Source organism: Passer domesticus, chromosome 6 (genome assembly GCF_036417665.1).
Source record: "Passer domesticus isolate bPasDom1 chromosome 6, bPasDom1.hap1, whole genome shotgun sequence".
NCBI classification, from domain to species: Eukaryota; Metazoa; Chordata; class Aves; order Passeriformes; family Passeridae; genus Passer; species Passer domesticus.
In genome coordinates, this window is record NC_087479.1 from 49,778,905 (window position 1) to 49,799,791 (window position 20,887).

The window sequence follows — 20,887 nt, forward strand, 5'->3', positions numbered from 1 at the left end:
AAAAGCACTTAATTTTCAGCATGTGTTTCATTCCTATTGTAGCTAACAGTAATGCATCACAGTTAAAGATCACCACAGGCTTAAATGCTTTGTTGAATAGTGATGAGATTATTCACATGCACACAAATAGACCTATGTTTCTGTGCTTTTCAGAGCTAAGGTCTCACTGCTTAAAATACATATTTCTTACTCTTTAAGTAGATTTTTATGTTGCATTTAAATTTACCTCTAAAGATGCCCCATTAAAAAATTAATATGCTTAATAAAATATAATAAAGAATAACAAATATTATGTTTTTTGGTCAATAGTATTGAAATTTCAATATTGCTCTTTTAATTTAATGGAAATTTTATTTCTAATAGATTGCAAGACAACAGCAGCAACTTCTGCAACAGCAGCACAAAATCAATCTACTGCAGCAGCAAATTCAGGTCAGTGTGTTTTATTGCTCTCTTCTGATTATACTTAAGTTTCATTTATGAAAAGGGAAGGGTATAAAAAAAAGCAGCCACATGCTTTATAACAAGCCTGAGTAAAGATGTTCTTTATGGGAGTTCCTTGTGTCCCAGAAAATTATTGTCAGACTTTTTTTTGGTGCAAAGAACTTTAATAGGCAAAGTTTTCTTCTGAAAGTTATGAACTATTTTTAAATCTCACCATCTTGTCATAATTCTGAAATCTGCAATCAGTTTGACTTGCATTGTGTGAAGTAAAAACAGTCTCAGTTATTGCTGGAGGAATTCTGTGTTCTACAAAGGCAAAATTGAGACATTGAAGCAGTACTAAGTCCCTGGCACCAGTCTGTTCATGTACAAAGACCCACAGGTATATGTGTTCCAGGTGCCTTTGGAGTAATTATACCCTTGTGGATGTGGAAGTATTCTGGAGATATTTAATTATCTGTACTTGTACTCAGAGTATGGTTTAATTTTGTGCAAGTATATGTGGGCAGGGAGTGACATGGATGTAGAGGCATTGTTGGCATGTGACTGTGTTACCTTCTCTGCTTCCCACTTTGAAAGCATTTCCATGGGCCTGTTCACTGATTGAAATATTTCAATTTAGTCTGACAGATGATTGTGCTGCCAATCATTTCTTATAAGCTTGGGCTATCCATTTCTTTTCCTTAGTTAGCTGATTGCTATGTTACTAGATGCCAAAACTGAAGTTTTTCTTTCCCTCATCCCAAAGGAATGCTTGTAAATACTTTTGAAAACATTGTAACGCAGTCTCAGTTACACTTCTAAAGGGTTTATTTAACAGATATGGATGTGTTAATACCTCGTATGAGAGACACAATTGAATTATAAACCACTGTTATTGTTGTTGCCTATTAGGAGACTGTGTGTTCATATTAGGTATTCATCAGGGATGAAAGAGATAGTATAAGGAAAAAGAACAGTGTAAGGAACAGAAAGAATAGCGTAAGGAAAAAATACACCATCTTCTCTAAGTGTTATTTGCAAGCCAGGCTTCAGAAAGCAAAGAATAATATAAAAAAAGCTTAGCATAGAAGCTAAGACTGAAACCTAGCTAAGTCTACAAAACTGAAATATTATCTGCATGAGAAATTTCTGATTTTTAAAATTCCTTTAAAAATTAGGAAACGGAAACAGAAATTATTACTACGTTTTTTTGTTTCTATTTAGAGAGTTGTACATATGTTTGGCTGGGATACCTGCTCTATAGTAAAAAGCTCAAAGGTACTTAGTTTCACTTTGGTCAATACTTTCCAGAAGTTTTACCATTCCACTCTCTCCAGGGAAATGTGGTCTTAGAATTCATTCTAGAATAGTTTGAAGGTTCATTTACTCATTCACTTCCATCTTTCCTCTTACATAGTGCTGAACCCTCCACAAGTTTTTTTTTCCCTTCCTGTCCTAGATGTATATGCAAAGAAGTGCTCCAATGGTTGTTCTGTTCATCTGAGCTAAACTATTTCTTGGTGACTCATTCCTGTATTTGCTTCCAAATTCTTGCCAATATATAGTACTCTTATGCCATAGCTCCTCAGTGGGTTGGCCTCTTTATTGATCTATGATTTTTACATTTACCTGAGTCTAATCAGTGTGTTTGAGACAGGAGGATTGTTTCTTCTCCCATGTGGTCAGCCAGATTGGTAGTGGGCATCTCATGGCCCAAGGAACACTGTAGGCTCCAGTAACAAGTTTTAAGCACAAGTGCCAAGTCAAACATCCAGTGGTCTTATGGGGAGATTACTAGAAGAAAGTTCCCTGGGAAATTGTCTTCTAGGCTAAACACCAGCTCACATAATCAATTTGCTTGTAAGCCAAGTTGTCTGCTTTGTTTATTTGTTCTGTCTTAATTCTGTGTCAGGTTTGGCAACCAGAAGGTGCTTGAGAGAGAAGTTGCTATGTTTCCTCTTCAGTTTGAGTAGATTTGGTGCTGTAGAATTGGTTATGAGTGTTACAGTTTGAGATGTGTAGATCCTTAAGGGCTAGAGCTGGGATGGAGGCAAAACAGGAGGCAGGTGATAGACATGGTGCTGTGCTGGTTCTCCCAGATCCTCTCCCACCATCTTCCCAGGGAATCTCAACACCAGTGCTGAAGTCACGCTGGTGACTCTGGGTGGAGTTCATCATACTTAAAATAGGTAACTGCAGGACAGACTCTGTCTCAGTTAATTTCCCGGATGGTTCCAGTAGTGAGCAGTGAGAAGATGAGTGAATAGTTTCAGGATACAATTTGTCTTGTCTCAAAGTAGATATTTAAAATATATCAGGTAAATTGTTCCCTAAAATGGCTGTTTCTCTCCATTAACTAAGAAAGATATACGTGCCAATGCCTTTAGTGTAGAGATCTGATGTGAGATTAGGTGAATCATCATGCTCTCCATGTCTTGAAAGGGAAACAAAATTTCTATTAAATATTTACATTCCCAGTTTAGGTTTTGGGCCTGGTAGAATTTGCAGTGCTGTCCCCAGTAACTTGATTTTGTTTAGAAGGTTTGTTCAAAGACACACTTGAGCAACAATTTTCAGGAAAGAGTGATTGCCTACAGAGAATGGTGTGGGCTCTTATCTGTACTTCGTGTGCGTGGGAAAACAGTAGTACCCTTCCCTGCCACTCCCCTTTTGAAGGGATTACAAAATGTGAGCAGCACAGGTGCCAGTTCCATCTGGGCAGGGGCCTATTCATGGCACAGCTACTCGAGGCAAGTACAGCGTGTTCTCCAGGATGTGAGAGAGGGGCACTGCTGATGCAACGTTTTCATCATGAGACACACAGTGTGTCAACTGTCCTCTCCTGAGGTGCAGTGTTAATTCTTGAACAAGAGTTTCTGTGAATAAGTGCACCCAGTTTTACCATTTAAGCAATGAGAAATTGCTCTAGAAGGGGCTTATAATATGTCAGCCACATACAAAATTTAAAATAATTTATATTAAATAATACATGCTTCCCCTGGACAACTACTGGGTAAATATACTGAGAGTTTGCATTATTTAGTATTTATTATCTATATTGTGCTGTATATTATCTGTTTATATAATAATTTCAACACCTTGTTTCATTTAGTTGGTGAGAAGGTTCTTTCTTTGTTTGGGGTTTTTTTTTAAAGTTTTGTTTTGAGACCATTTACTGGAACACCTTACTGCAGACTTCTTATACATCCAAAACTTTGTCAATAATCTGTGAGAAAAAAGCACTTTATCTAGGCTTAGTGTATGCAAAAAAGATAGGTATTTCAAGAGTACACAGGTCATTAAATGTTCTGCATAATCATCTTGTGTTTTCTACGTGAAGCTAATGTTTCTGTCAGGATTTATGTGTTGGGGAAAGAGGTTTGATTGGCTAAAAGGAGTGGGAATCTGGCCTTCTCCTCAGTCCTGTCTCTGATCATCAGAAATTTGGCAAATCATATCCTTTTCCTCAATTGAAATGTAATGTTTTGAGAATCTTAAATGAAAATTTTCAAATAAATGCAGTGTATTCTTTCTTTTCAGCTCAAATGTTCATAATGTTCATAAACACTCTTCTACAGAGGAGTCCACAGAGATGGCAGGAAATCTAGTATGCCAAATTAAGTTCTTCATTCCACAGAGCTGTGCAGAGAAATAATTGATTTCAGTGCAAATTAAAATTGAGAAAATAATGTGGGGCAAAGAGCTCACAGATCAGTCTCCAGGTTGATTAAGATTTTTGTAAAATATATGTTTTTTCATTTGATTGTTTAATAAAAAATGTTCATTCTGAAGTAGGGGGAACAAAATTGGACTAGTTCAAGAACATCTCTTAGCCTGTGCTATGAAAGTGAAAATCTCTAGGAATAAGTGAAAAACCTGGTTGAAGGAGGAATTTGCTAGTACATCATGAAGATTAGATTGGGAAAAGGGAACACATGCATTTCTTTAATGTTTCCAAACCAGGGGTCTTGAAATCCCTGTGAATTCTGTGCTTCATTATGAGAATTCAGTCCTTTCAGAATGAGGACTGGGGACTTCTGAGCCCCACCACGCCCATCTGAGGAAAAGAGGTGGATCCCACTGATGCTTGGAGCCTGTTGCTCCAGGATTTTCCTCTGAGAATGGGTGTGTGTGTGTGGATTTAAGGGATGAAAGTTTTTAGGGCTTTTCTCCTCTTGTGGGTAGGTTTCATTAGAACAAGTCCTAAATCGTGGCAGAAATCTTTAAAAGGGACAGTGATGGTTGAGCTTTTCTGCAGAAATCTGTGATGAGGATAACTGTGAAAGATGATCCCAGCTGCTTTTGTCATTTCCCTTTACCTTATTCCTCTTTACTGTGCTCAATGCCATTGCAGAGCATTTAGTTTCCTGTTTGAATCAGTACAATTTCCATTGCATAGAGAAACTGGTTTCCTCTGTTCTCATAAGTCTTTTAATTCAGACACTAAAAATTATTACTAATAGTAATTATTTTTTAGTTTTAGTGTATACATTCATGCTGTTCTACTTTTTTATAAATGTTCTTACATTTTCTGTTTCCCTCAAATAGAGTGAACATGATTACTGTGGTAGTAAACAGACAAAAGAACAGTAACATAAAATTACAACTATTTAAACTGTCAATATAATTTGAATCATAAGTAAAACTTAAAAGACTGAACCAGTGAGTCTCTCTTCTTATCCATGATTAACTACTGACAATTGAGGTACCTGGTGAGCTGAATAAGGACTATCTCTTTATGTGAAGTACATGTCTAAAGATCAGGAATAATTACATTCCACATTAGCCTTCACAGCCTCCCTGACCTGGTTAATTAATTTTTTGCTAGGATAATAATAGTAGAAATAGATTTAAAGATACCCTTCATTATTAAGTATGTAACTGACCTCCAATTTTAAGAGCTGAACCTTTCATTTATTGCCTTTTGGAGACAGGTTAAAGCTCCTTGCAGAGAGCTTGCTGAAAATGCACAAGCTGGAATCCAGTTATTGTCAGCTCAGTTATGCTCAGACAACTCTGAGGTTGTCTTTCTTTGTAAACTCTAGTGTTGACAAGCAAAAGCAATGGCAGTTGTACTGTTCCAGCACTAGGGAATATTCTCTTCTACTTTTTTTTTTTTTTTTTTTTTGGTTTTGTTTTTTTTTGTTATTGATCATGAAACTGATCCCCTTCCAGCAAGCTCAGGACCAAATAAAGCCATTGAAAGCAATTTGATACTTCTATTGGCAGGGTACGCAGATCAGATACTCCCTTGAAAGAGAGAGAGAGAGAGTTATAAACAAAGCTTAGAAGTCTAGGAATAGCCCCCAGCTTCAGCAAACCCTTAAAATATTTTGTAATTGTATCTTCAATCATGAATTAGCTAGGAAAAACAGACCTTTTTTGCCTTTATATTTCACTGCTCTATGCTGTTTTTAATTGCCCACAGGCACACTGTTGTGATCTTCTTTGGAAGTTTAAAACCAGGATAAAAATGCAAATCCAATTATTTCTTTTATCTAATCTAATTAACTTTTACAAGCAATGATAGATGCACTGCAGCTTCCATCAAACATTTTAATAATGATGTTTCTGGATTAAAGAATAGGTAAAAGTACTGTAATTTATAAGCAGTCAAGATTATGGCAGTACAAAATGTAAAATATTGTGGTGGCTTAATAAACTATAGCTGCAGTTTATTAATTTACAGTAGAAAGGATGCATTTCCCTTAAAACCCAGTTTGCTTGTGAATTGATTCCCAGCCGTCACTGGTATATATTTTTACTGTTTTTTAAACAGCTCAGTATTAAAAATAATATATATCCAAGTCCCTTCTGCAATGCAGTTGTGTGCAGTTGGAAGAGAGAAATGCTGTTGTGTGCCTGTAACTTGTAGCTGGCTGCTAAATAGCTGAATCCACTTCAGGAGCTCTGCCCTAGGTGTGGCACCGCGGCTCGTGTCCAGCTCCTAACTTGTCTGGTGAAAATGGAAACTGATCCAATGGAGGAAAGACAAATATGCTAAACATCAAAGTCAAATGTTTCATATTTTATTTGTTATTGCATACTGGCTTATTAATGAGTTCTAAAGTCCTTATGTGATAATTTCTCAAGCAAAAGATCTGCTAATGGCCAGCTTTTCCCAGTAAAAGGCATCTTCACGACTGGCTGGCTTGGAATTTTCTCTGTCAGCTGTGAGGAAAGAGAAGTGAGTAGGTTCCCTGCCTTCTCTGAGCAGCACATGCTATAATAAATATTCTGGTGATGCTCTCTATCCTTTATTCAACCTCTTCTATACTACAAATGCTTTGGCATAACAGTGTGGTGGCGGCAGAAAAGACAAAATGTGTGAAAGGTTCATATTCCTCTGCTGCTTGTAAGCTTCTGATCTTACTCCTTGGTCCCCCATTTGCTAGGATCCTGCTAGCTACTCTGCCCCTGAGGCACTCAGTCCCTGGAAACAAGTTTCATCCTGGCAGAGCAGAATATAGTTCTGGATTTGACTCTTAAAACTATGTGCAGTCATGAGGGGGTGGGGAGGCTGTGTTTTAAAAAATTTTTGCTGTGACCTTTTAAGAGTTAAATTAGCTGTCTTGCAGTTTTCTAATTCATTATATGACTCTTTTTTTCCTTATTTCGCCTACCCGAGTCTAAACAAATTGTATTTAATGCAAAAATTAAGCCTTGTGTATCTCTTTCATATGACTTCTCTAATTATAGAGCAGTAAATGGTAGAATAGCATATGTTAGCAACATGAGCAGCAGTCTATGAAATGAGCTACAAGTTAATAAAATGATCTTGTGGTGGTGTTGGCCAAATGTTAGCACACATGTTTCGAAAAGTGGTATTTCAACAGACTTGAAGAATAGGACTTTGGCACACGGGTGCAGAACATGATCTGATGTGTGGAAATTAGTTAAACCAAAGTAAATGTCATTGTTTCTTGGGCTCATGTTGGTGCAGAAAATGATAGTAGCTGTCCTCCCACTTTCCCTCTCCCACGTGTGTTTTAAAATTGGAAATGAAGACATAGGCATCCCCAGTTCAAGTCCTGCTGCTTCGTTTGCTTGGGGCGTGCTGTGCTGCATCCTCACCAGTGGCTTAAGGGCTTGTTCACAGCTGTGCCTCTGCCAAAGCCAGAGGCTAAAATCTCACTGATTCTATTCAGCCCAGACACTTCTTCTGCAGGCTTCACTTATAGAAGAGCCCATGATTTTGGCCCTTTTAATTTAGAGGTAGATTATAACCAACTCCTGAATAACCGCTGAGAATCAAGCAAATATTTGCTGCCCACCTGTGCTGCTTCCTGGGGGTGACTCTTGGCTGGTGCTCTGCCCATTCCAACCCAGCGTGGAGCGACTGCCATGGCTGAGTCAGGCACCCTGATCTAGCTCTCAAGGAGTTTGGCAGAGGTGATGCCTTTCTGAACCTCTCTGGTGCCCTTCTGCCAGCCTGATGATGTTCTCCTTTCAATATTGCAATATTTGGGATAATGCAATAGTAATGCGCTATTTGCTCCAGCACAGAAATCCAGTTTCGTTCCTAAGAGGCATGTGCACAAAGTAAAATGGATAACTGGGAGTGGAAATGGTGCCAAGTGGCAGCCTATCCAACAGGACTGATCCTGTGAAGCCTTGTTTGCTTGAGTAATGCCCGCTCAGGCAGTGTTTGATGACTTGTGTACTGTTACTCACATAACTGAGCTTTGCACAAGTGAGCACCACTTGCAAGGAAGGACTTAGGATATTTGTATTGTGGTTGGAATATCAAAGGTATAAATGTGGCAGGGATTTCAGGGAATGTAATTTGTTTCATTAGACAAACAGATGTAGCTGGAAAAAACAGGCAACCATTTGGGCACGCCAGCTCTTTTTCATGCCTTACATCACTGTTACATAGAAACATATCCCAGGACTGACAAGACCTGCTTGAGATATTGGCCTTTCATTTCTAATTAGTTACTTTTTCCGTGATGATTTTTATGATTGACAACCACGTGATGGCCAAGAGGGAAAACAATCAAGTTTAGCATTGCATTTTTCTATTTCCATTTTCTTTTTTTTTTTTACTCCTGCCACCTCCACTATTTGTGCAGATACTAGAAGAAGATCTCACTAATCAGGAGATACTGGAAAAAGAAAAAAGTTAATAAATGCTAGTATTGAAATGACTTGATTTATGGAGATATTCAGATATACAGGCAAGGCTGGAATGTGGTGATATCAGAGGTCAAAATTTCTGTCTGCAGAAGCAGGTACTTGGTGGAAAATGATGAAGTACAGCTCCACATTAAAAAGGCCAAAAGCATATAGCAAATAAATTGTAAAGTATTTATTGAAATCTCACAGTAAAAATTTAAATTTATCAGGTGAACTAAATCCTGGCCTAGGAATTAAAGCAGTTTTTTTAGTTGTAATTGTGGGAATATTCCAGAATGTAAGCATATTACTGAATCAATTTGAGCATAAAAACTTATTTTTAATGTACTTAATATCGTGATGGCAAGGGAGAAGTAAGTGCATTGCACTCTGAATGCATTCAAGAATTATGAATTCACATAAAGAAAGCAGTAGTATGTGCAATCCAGCAAATGAGCAAACTAGATGCTGTTTAACATTTGGTATACACTTGATGGCATGTAAGTAAAAGTAAAGTGAATGAATATTTCTAATATTCACTGTTTTATGCAACCAGCTAATCCAGACACTCACAAAAATGTCAAAGCATAGTTCTCAAGGAAGATAAATGGCCTTGCCTGGGATTTACCTATCTAATCTTAAAGTTGTTAAAGTAAGGAAAAATTGGTTTATGACTGCAGTTTACATGCTATTTCCCTTTGTCTGTAACATTAGAAACCCCTCTCCCCAAATAATTAGATAATATAGTGGCTTGTGTAGTATGCGAGGCTTTTTCTTCCTTGAAAGAGCTAGTCTTTAATATAAATCTTGTATATATCATCTTCAGCAAGTTGGGCATTTGCACAGCTTGGGTAAATTATGTCTATATTGAGAATCTAGAAGTTACACAGTGTGCATTCCATACTTGAGGGATGGGAAATAAAAATTGATATACTGTGCGGCACATGATATAACACAGTGAAATATCTTTTAAATTCCAGAGGGATGCACTGACATCACCACGGTTAATTCGCATGCAGTAACTCCCACCAAATGTTATTAACTTTAAATTGAAATTTGTAATCATTCAGTAAAAAGAAAATAAATGATGTAAACAGTATACAATGGTGCATTATGAAATGATGAATTAATCTTATTCACCCACCCGAAATGACAGCGTAAGAAACCATTAAAGTTGTAACACCAAATAATAAAAGCAAAGAACTTCACAGTTGATGGTGAAGTGTGAAATCCATCTTGAGACACACCACTGTCACACAGTTTGCAAGGGCACTTCTAAGTTAGGGAACTTTATTTTCAAGTAATCTATTAGGCATTTTTATTCTGTAAATGAGAAATTAACCAGTTGGGGGAATTTATGTTTACCTTTAAATCTCGATCAGGTAGACAAATGAGTTGCATGGCTATTTGCTACAGGTAACAAAATAGGGCAATATGTACCTAAGAGCCTAAGCATAGACTGAGGTTCTGTACTTGACAAAGCAATGTATATAATATAATATATAGAGATAAACTCAACTCAGAAGAGGTGGTATGGCACTTGTTTTTGTTCTGACAAGGAGTGATTGGTATGACGAATGCTACTATCACATTTCTAGCTTTGCCTTTTCCATCTCATTGAATTTTATTGGTGATATATTTTCAGGATACTCATCTCCTCTGTAACTGCATATCTGAGTGTCTCATAAGCTGAAGTGTATTATCCTCACAACACTCTTTTGAGGCAGAATAAAAAGCATATAGATATTTGGGGGCATCTAATTTTAGATATCTAATTTGGGTGACTGAATTAGGACTTTTGGCTCCATATATAAAGCAGTCCAGGTGCTGTGAATTACCTTCTGTTGATTAGACAACGAGGTTCCTAATTTAAGCACCTTAGTTAAATTTCCGAAGTGGCTGGATCCAGTTCTTATATGAAATTTGACAGACTTGAAATCTGTGGTTTCAGAATTCATAGGGTTGTTCTCTACCATCTCGATCATATTCTTTATCATGGCTTTCTGTACACCTATCACTTGTCTTAATTTACTCTGTTGGAGCTTTTAGCCAGAGTGAATCCACTTCAGCCAGACATAGAAATATTTGTTTATTCCTCTCACCCACTGCCCGGCCACAAATGAAAACCATTTTGGGTAGCCTGAGTGTCCGGTGTGGCTGAGCTGCTGACCAGAAGCACAGCCATTGTCACACACAAACAGGCAAGTGGGGAGGCTTCTCTCACTGAAGTCTGCAGTTTCCCAAATCCACGTATTTTCCTTGCAGATGTGGAGCAAATTCTGTGGCTGGGAAACATCCTTTGAAGAGTGGCTTTATTGTGGAGAGAAAATAAGTTTTTATTCGAAGAATGCCTATGCTTCTTGGCGGTCCCTGACACAGTTTCTAGAGCATTCAAGACTTACTTGAAGCAGACTTAAATAATGTTTTTTATTTAATCAAAATGTCTGTTTCTAAATGGGGATCTTACATGCCACATTTTAGGCCAGAATATATTTTTACAGCCAAGTTATAAACCTCTGAAAAAGGGGGCTTATAATGGAAAGGTTGACACAACGTTAATTTTAGTGTTGTAAATGCAATGGTATAATTTTGGAAAAAAGCCTTTATAGCTCTGCTAAGATATTAATTGCAGGAAATTACAGCATATCCTATTAAAGTATTATGTCAGTGGCATACATAGCATATAACACCTTTGCATATTCTCCCTTGTTTTCACGGCAACATTTTGCATTTTGATCTGTAGAGAGTAGGTGGATATAGTGGCTCAGAGTTTCTGATCACTTTTGCGCAAGGGGAAAAATCCACCCTGGGGTAATGTTTGCTTATGGCCAACTCTAGAAACTGATCTGTTACCAGGTAAATCTGTTATGGGCATTGAGGAATGAATCAAATTCTGCTCAAAGTCTTTACTTTGTTTTGTGGCTTGTGAACCAAGGTTTTTAATTTGAACTCAATCCAAATCAGGTTTAGCCAGGTTCTTTCCAGAATGAAGACTACTTTTATGGCACACTTACTTTTGCTGATAATGGCTTACTTTTCATTTGTTTACACTTTCAGAATAATTTCTGACTGTTAATGTGGCTGCATAGTAGACACAGTCACTTCCCTTTTTGTTGTCTGTTCAGTCAGTTATTCAGAAATGCACTTTATGTTCATGTGATGGAGCTGTAGGTGTAGATCCTGTTGAGCTGAACAATGTAAATATGTACATTACATTGTACAGTTTTTGTTACTAAGAAATAGGTTATTGATTGCATTTCCGTCACTTTTAGGATTGCAGGGGCATGAAATAATAGTATCATGTTTTCTTTGCAGATATTTGTTTTTATAAAGTTATAGTTTGTTAATATCTTGATTTTAATATACACTAAACTGTAGCCAGTCTAAGGATGGATGGTTTTTCACTGTGATTGCTATTTTTAACCAAAACAAGCTATTAGTACATCAGTTTTTTTCTGACTGTCAGATCCTTCAGGACAAGTGGGCCATGTCTTCATTTTTGTGAAGCACCTCATGTTGAGGTTATAATCCTGCCCTGGTGCTTTTCATTGCTACTGTGGCACAAATTTGCAGTGAGGAATATCAATAACAACATGCACAGGGATTTGTTTAATGTATAAATGGGATCTGGAGTCTTCATATTTTATGTCTTCCCCTTTGACAACAGAGGAACGTGCACGATTCTTTACACAAAAAAAAAATAAAAGTCCCAACTTGTACAGCTGATGAGTTTTTAACAAGATGGGAGAAAATGCTTTCTGATATGCAACTTCATTGGACTGTTGATGTTTTCCATTAATTGCAGGGCTTTAGCATATAACCATCAACTATATCTGGTTTTACTTATCAAATCCAGAACTGCTTTTTCTCTGCCTGCTGAGCAGGGAAAACTCCATGCTGTACCAGTTTCTTTTTACTTGGGTCTCCAAGTATCATCAGGATTAAAGCTGTCAGAACAGTCAGCCCTCTTTATTTTGTGGTTTTCAATACAAAGCATAATATTGTTGCTTGAGAAATGGCAGGCTTTCAATGTGTTAGCTAAAAATTGCGGAGTGGACAAAATTTAAAAAAAAAGGCCCCTGTTAATAGCAGGCATTGAAATATTTCTTTCACCATTTCAAGGAAAGAAGATACAACTCTGCACTTTAATTTGTTTTTATTCTACACCAGTAATTTTTCTGTATTGGCTTAATCCTACGCTCAAGTATAAGGAAAAACTCACGCTCAACTTAGTGAGAGTTTTGCTTCATTGAACGCAGTGCAGGGTGCCATTTCCTCAGCTGGTGTTGTTCATGTTCTTTCCATTTATGTCAGTCTTAATACTAGAAGTACAGAATTAGGCCCTCTTTTTAAATACAAAAGGAGCTCACGTGGAAATGACAGCATTTCATTTTACTTTTTTTTTTTTGTAACTGTAAAATATTCCTGTGCTCTGTGTGTGAATTTATATTTGGGGATAAGTGTGTCCATCCACCACAGAGAGCTCAGAGGCAGCTGATATATTGTGCATGAATATTTTTGTCTTGCATGTGTTTACTTCAGTTATCACTTTGTGCAATTAAGTTTGGGGTTTTTTAATCTTCAGAGTCCTTTGTGATAAGGCTTTGTAAAGAACAGAACAAAAATGCTATCTTTATTACTTTCCTTTTGGTTTGTTTTAATTAGAAAAAGAATTCAAGGTTACAAATCTGTAATTTCATTTACCCTGCCATTTTGCTATCAGTTGAATTTTAGACATAACTTTAGAAGGAACAGAATATACTAGTAATTTATACAATAGACACTGATGATTATTGACCATTAGAGAGTCGTAAAACATTTCCTTTGTGAAATAGATGCAGCATCAAATATCTTTATTTCTGACAGTAAATGTTTCAGGTTTACTTCACAGACATTAATGTTATTGCATAAAGGTAAAAACCTGGCTAAACTCTGGCAAAGGGAGGTCACTTCTTAATAAATGTGAGGAGTTTCAAGCAAAAGAAAAAAAAAAAACAACTTTGAAGGAGGCTCATGCGTATATTAACCAGAGCAGATGAAATGATTTATTGGGTTTTATACACAATCTGTAAAGGGTAAGCATTGCTAACAGAATGAGTGGCAGCCTCAGGGAGCTGAGTAGCCCCCAGGGACCAGCCTTTGTTCCCCTGGACTTGACAGACATGTGTCCCTGTTAAATGAGGGCTTAATTTCTCTCATATGTGCACAATTTCCAAGCTCAACAAAGGCAGCCAGGACCAGAGCTATTTAAAAGAGCTAGCTCAGGAGGAAGCATTCCTGGAGAAAGGGGATGCTAAGGGGCTAATTACTCACCATCGTTCAGCAACTGATTTTTTTTTTTTTTCCTAAACAAGGTCTATTAACATGGAACTGCCACTCACATTTTACATAAACATACATTAAAAGTCCAAAGGTGTTATTTCTCTTTGCAAAATTGCCCTTTTAAAAGTCCTGGTTGCTAAAAAAAAAAGTAGACTAATTTCATTTTGAAAAATCACTATCTAATCTAAGCTCTTGGAAGGATTTTTTTCAAAATGTCCAATATCTTCCTCTTCTTTCTCAGCCTCTCCTTTTCCCACGTATGGTAGTAGGAATTGTCACTAGTGCTTATTGTTTTATGTAATAATGATAATTAATATTGTCCAGATAAATGGTTTGGCATATGTAAAGCATATTAATATTTACTTAATTACATGTATGGTAGGCTTTTTACAAGCCTCTCAGAGCATATTTAAATACATCTGAATATGTGTTTAAATATGTAAGATAGAACTCTCTGGTGCCTTTTGTGTAGTCTTGTGGTGCTACCCCTTACAAATCGGTGTTTTACACCCTTTTTCTAATGTGGGGCTCAGGTGCCTCCTGTGTTACTGGCAGTTGGCATTCTCTGTGGAGAATAGGCCCACAGTTGGACAGATTGATGTACTTTTTTTTTTTTAATGTGGAAAACACAATTGTTTTCTTTGGATAGTGTTGGTGAACTCTGTTGTTACCTTAAGAGAAAGATGAGCCATTCCAGTGCAACAGTTTGAAAATGTTGTGGTCACCACTGGTGAAGCACTTTGTCAAGAAAAACTACGTGGTTTCAGGCTTGTTTCCTACTCTGAAACAAACAGGAAACTCCCTTGTGAAACAGGCAGCCCTTTTGATTCTTCTCAATCAGAACATACTGATCCTCTTAAAATCAGAACCCAAACAGGTGGAAAAAAGTGTTTTCCCATTGCTCTGTAAAGTCATTGTCTGAACAGGCTTCAGCATGGCATAGGAGATGGCTTTGGGTTGTGTGGCATCAAAGCTTGTAGCCCATGCTCAGGACATGGTGGTTGTACAATTGTGAAAGCTGAGACCATAGCAGCAATTATAAAATGATCTTGGTAGAAGCAGCTTTCTTTTTGGATCAATTTTGTCATGTGATTTTTGTATTATAACCTTATTTTAAATTTCCAGTTCAGTTCCAGTTCATTTCCAATTCATTTTAAATTTCCAGTTCCCCCTTCAGAACCAATATATTACATTATTTTATTTATAATATAATAATTATAATTATCAGAATTGTGTTTGAAATTAGTTGAAAAACTTACATATCTACATGAAAGAATTGCAATTAAAAAGTACTGGAGAAATAATTTTTTCCTAATTTCAGTATTTTGATTTAGTATATCCATTACATAATCTAGGCAACATAAGTATCTTAGGTATCCTCATAGAATCAACTGAGTAGTTTTTATTCTTTGAGCTTCTATTGTATGTATAAGAAGATGAACAATCTACAGGTTGCAGAGTGCTAAGAATGAAACTAGCTTCAAAATTTTAATTGTGTTTAATCTTTCCTGAGTAGACAATCCTCTAGAAATAAGAATAATTAAAGATTTTAGGGGTAGCATTTTAAATGAAAAATATCTATTTCTTTTCTGAGAAGAACGGAATGGATGATGGATCACTGGAATGGCATGTAGGACTCTCAGCTTATCTACTCTTTCCAGGCTTTTCTTTTTCATGCTGAAGAAGGGAAAAATAGCAGTAGGAAAGAACACAGCGTTCCTTAGCACTTGTTGAGAAGGGTTTTCTAAAAGTTGCTATGAAGTAAATAATCTTCTATTTCTTCTCACTAAATAAATGAGTTCTGATGGGATAGAAGCCACAAACCTGTCCCAGATCCTATTTACCTCTGCAAATCAGGAATACCTCCACAGAACAGCACATCTGTACATCTGCCTGCTTCATCCTGGTAACAGATTTACAGCTGTCAAGGCTGAAAGTCACCCATTTATTTCCTTTCTCCCTGGAGATGACAAAGTACATAACACTTGATGAGCTACAGCATCGAGGACCATTAAGATATTAATGCTACAAAGGCCCATAGTGCAGGGTGAAATCTTGCCTGGATTAAAACACTGCTTTAGAGAAAGTTAAGGAGCTACACATATGCAGGGACATTTGGTAGTTATAAGGCCCAGGGAAAATGGTTTAACCTGGATTGCATGTAAATTCTGACTAAGCCTTTCTCTAAAGATTTGTTTTTATTTTCTGGAGGAGGAGGGGTTTCTTACCAAGAGCCTTCTTTCCATCTGATTAAGAGAAAGCGCCTTCTAATCAGAAAGGAAGGTCCCACACAGATTATCTTCTTGTCATGCTATGACAGGACCCAGATTTCACTGAGGCTTTTGTGAAAAGCTGAGGAGAGTATTAAAGCTCTGGCTCCACAGTACTTAGCTATTTTTTTTTTTTACAATAGAAAAAAAAAAAAAAGAAGATAGACTAATGCTTACCAATACCAGCTAAGAATGAACTTTTATACCTTTGCTGCATTGTTGTCTGGTTACCAGAATGAAATGTTAATCATATAAAAGTAGCATATCTCTCTACTGAAGAAAGAAGGAATAATCAACACTTCTCACATTCTTGCTGCCTGACACTTCGACTCAGTGTTGCACTTCTCCCCATTTCTTAGATATTTTTCTATATTTACCAACAGCCACCTTTGTCTTGTGGGAGGTTTATTACTATTTGTAGCTTACTTTCATAAAATGCTCATAATGAGTGCAAATTTCAGACTCAATCTGCCTGTTTGTTTCCTTTGTTTATCATAGCATTTAGTTTAAAAGAAAAAAATGTATGCAATCCCTGAAACCAAAGCATTTTTAACCTTGATTTCTTAAGGAAAGGACTTTGAAATAGCTGGGCTGTGTGTCTCTCTGTCAGAGTTCCAGCTCAAGAGGTTTTGGACACAAAAGGTAATTAGGTAACAACATTTGAGATATAGGAAAAAGTCTAAAAGGTACTGCATTCAGTTAAGTTTCATGAAATTAAGTGGCCCCGATAAAGCATTTCAGCTTGTCCTGGAAGTAAAGGCTTTAGACTAACCTGTCCCTATATTAGAACTTAAATTATTTAATTGGGAAAGAGATGTTACAATGCCTTAAGTTCAGGCAAAGTTTAGATTCGGGCTTATACTTCAACAGACAACAGAGAAACATAACTCTGTGTTTGCATCTCATGCAAAACCATAGGAAACAAGCATTCACAAATCACATTTCTTACCAAACTACTTGCTCTAGATTGGCACATACTTCCCATGGAAACAGCCTTGGGTACTGAGCAAAATAATGCTCTCTTTCGTTCTTTGCAGAAGGTCTGCACATGTCAGAGAAAAGAGAATGAAAAAGATTTCATTTGTGGTGATACATTTCATCTCAGCCTACATATTTTCTGCAAATTTACCAGTTAGAATTTTGTTTGGAGTTTCAGTGATTTGCTTGGAATACGCTGCACAATTTGAAAAAAGATCTTGCTGGGAGTTTTTGCTCCAAAGAAACAGTCAATCTGTCACCTGCTGTAGCTCTCAGGTACTTCCCTTTGTTATGTTGGCATTGCTGAGACGTAGTTAAAATGTTTGGCATTTTATGCACGAAGGTTTGTGAAATTAATGCTTTCTGAATGTTTGGTGGTGGTACTATGAATTTTCTGACAATAGTCCTATCGAAATTAGATTTATGAAACTGACTAAAATAATTGAGGTTTTGGTGATTGTGGACTTAAATTATATTTTTGGATATAAGTTTCACTTCATTTATTCTTTTTTGTAATACTCCATACTCTGGGATCAAGTGTTCTATCTAACATACCCAGTGCAAGAGAAGTGCTTTAATTTCATTTGGGTATCGCCATAGTAAGAGGGTTTCAGACAGATCTGTAGCTTCCACATTTAATCCATAAATTTTAAATTATTTTTCCATAATTTGAAGCTAGAAACTATTTGCCTTAAAATATACTAAGCTGTTTTTTGTGTGTCTTAGGAAGGAGGTACAGCTGGGCCTGGACAAAGTCTGGTACTTTGTAAAGTATTTCACTATTAATTTTTATCTCTGCGCCATAATTTTCTCATGACAGTTTGTACTTTTCCCCCCATGTGTTCATTGATAGGTTTATGATATACCCTGTTTCTAATATAAAAGGCTTCATTTTATAACTACACCAGTCCAGTTCCTCATTATGATTCACCTGCATCCAGTGATCTTGTGCTAGATGGGCAAACTTCCTAACCAGGGAGAGTGTGGTGTATTTGAGGAATAACTGGAGGATCTATCTGTTTTATTTTTCATGATGCTTAAAATGACACATTATTGTGGAAAAAAAAATCTTTAAAACTGTACTGTGACTCTCAGAGGAAGCCACTTGCTTCTTCTCTTGGGCTGATAACTGTAGACGCTTGGTTGGCTGAGTTCATGTGCTTCCCTGTCCCTCTCCAGGATTTATATCCCACCTGTGTGACTGCACTGCAGGAGTTCCCCACAGCTTGGGGGGGTGTTAGCCCTGCCAGTGAAATGGGTTGGTGTGCCCCACAGAACCCATCCTGCCCAGCCCTTTGGCCTCTCTTGGAAGGGAAACCTTGATGGGAGAGGAGTGGAGCAGTGTCCACCTGACATGGAATCCAAATTTTGTGTGGATTCAGCCTGAATCCAGGACTGTGTAAGAAGTAGCTGAGCACAGGCTCAACCTTACAGAGGCACAGCAGGATATTTTAACCCTCATATATGAAGAATGCCTGACTTGTATTAGAGTGTTACTCTTTTACCCAGCCCTCACTCATTTATCACATCTCACATTTGCTGTGGTTCTTGGGCTGGTATTCCAGATCAGAAGCATCTTTCTGGGGAAAGGAAGCCTTAAAGTTCCTAAAATCTCTGTTCATCTCAGCAGAAAGTGCAGACATCAGTGTCTATGTGATCTGATTCACTGTCAGTTTAGTGGGTAAAATAAGCTCACAGAAAAGGGGCCACCAGGGCTGGCAGCAGAGCAAGCAGGGAACAAGTGCCTGGGAAAGGAGAAGGATTGCAGAGACACCACTGGGTTGGGAAGACTTTCCACTCTGAGGAGGGAGGTGTTGCATCCTGCAAGCAGAACTATGAAGTAGGAGTTTATTGTAGGAGTTTTAATATTTTTTCTTCTGAAATGTACTGTTACAAAGGTTGTTATAAATGTCTGTGGCCTTATAGTCAGTTCTGTGAGGAGACCTTGCTGTAGTACCTGGCAACAAGAGAAAAAGGAGCTTCACTCTTTTGAGCTTTCAGGTTGGCAATTTGAGTGGAAAAGGAAGATATCTGATTTGTATTGTTAGCCTGATTGCCTATGGAAATGAGCTGTGTGTGTTGAAGTGCATGTGCCACTAACTTCACCTGTTGGTGGATTTCAGTGGAATTTGATAGAAAAATAGGTGTTTTAAGTGTAACCAAGTTCCTACAATCTTGGTGAAAGCAGGCAGCTAGACTGAGATTAGGGATTTTTTTCCATACTCCTTCAGACAGGTTGGGTTTCTTAAATGTATATTTACATGAAGAGTACCTGTGTGAAAGCTTGTTGAATGAGAGGATCCAGAAGGGGAGAGACCCTATTAATAACATAATCACAGGAAAAACTTCACTTCAGGCTTTCACCTCAGCAGACAGTGAAGTCAAATTCCTTAAAGCCACAAATCCATTGGCTGTATTTTCTCTTGAACCTGTGATAGCTCTCATGTCCCTTTTTAACAGTTTGCATTCTAGAAGCAAACAGGGGCTGGAGATATTCCCTGTTGGGTGATCTACGACCTATGGCCTAATAGCACTCCCCAGTAAAATCTGCCTACTTGGAATAAATATTGCTGTGGAAAACATCTCAGGGTTGGAAGACAAGAGAAATTGCTGTCAAATTATGATCTCAGAGTGTTTCCTGTAGTGAGAGAAAAGTCATGAACTAAAAATGTCTGATCTTTTGGTTTCCATTCAGTACTTCAAAGAGGGATTATTGGTGTTTTAGAGAAGTATTTAAAATGCATATGCGAATACACAGGGGTATAAGTGAAAATATGGAGTAGCAGTAGAAAAAAGTTATAACACCCTTGAGTTTGGGATAGCTTCTTTAACTGAAAAATCACAAGTGAATTATACACACATCATACCATCAAAGATATTGAATTTGTTTTGGCAAAATACATGCAGAAATATTAAGTAGAGTGGTGGGAAAAACTGGAAAAAATGAAGAAAGTTCTGAATAATAAAAAATACTGTATTTACATAGGTCATTCCTTTATGCTGACAGAAATTTTTACTGGGGAGTAGTTCTAGTCTTATATGGTTAGAAGAACATGAGTTTCTTCTGACTAATTTTATAATTAATAGGAGGATAATTTTAGGTAAAATAATGTGAGAACTTTACTGTGATGCATAGAGACAGTGTAAAGGTAGGAAATAGATATGTATGCATGACAAGTCTCTCTATGATGGGTGTCTAAGAAATCTTCTTTCCACTGTCTGTTAGTTTGTTCTGCCATTTTTCCTTTTTTTCCCACTTTAATATTCATAACCACAGTTATGGAAAAGGGGTTGGTGCAGAGTTGTTTGATTCATTCATTGTTTAAAAGTGCTTTGAAAATCAAAAATATAATAATCAAAGGTCTAAGAATATTGAAGAAACTGAAATATCTGCACAGCAATGTTTCAGAAAAATTTGTTGTTAATGGGCTTTCATTTTAAAATAGCCTGATTGTACAATTTATTTCTTGAATTAAAATAGCTACAGCTATTTTATACAATCATCCCCCAATTCAAGCATTTTTTTCTACCATGCACCAAAGGTATCCTGAGTGGTCAAACTACACATTTAATCTTGCTTTTTGCATACACATGCACTGCATAAACTCTGCCCACCTCTACTTTATCAGACCATGCTTTTATCAAGACTGGTGACAATATAAACCATGAGAAAGAGAGAGATTCATAAGCTTCTTACCTATCACCAGAGAAACAAGATTAACAATACAGTTTAATAGTGTGTGTAGTTTTGGTGTTGCTAGTTGTATGCAGCA

General features: G+C 37.1%; 1 protein-coding gene across 19 annotated transcripts in view; it reads left to right on the forward strand.

Annotated features, from left to right (window-relative positions):
* SOX6 (SRY-box transcription factor 6) overlaps positions 1 to 20,887 on the forward strand; it is a 403,867-nt gene that overhangs the window by 260,444 nt on the left and 122,536 nt on the right. For all 19 annotated transcript variants that reach the window (XM_064425383.1, XM_064425386.1, XM_064425381.1 and 16 more), the window contains one exon: positions 364 to 432. In XM_064425383.1, coding sequence (XP_064281453.1) covers positions 364 to 432 — 69 coding nt within the window. The remainder of the gene's footprint in view (positions 1 to 363; positions 433 to 20,887) is intronic.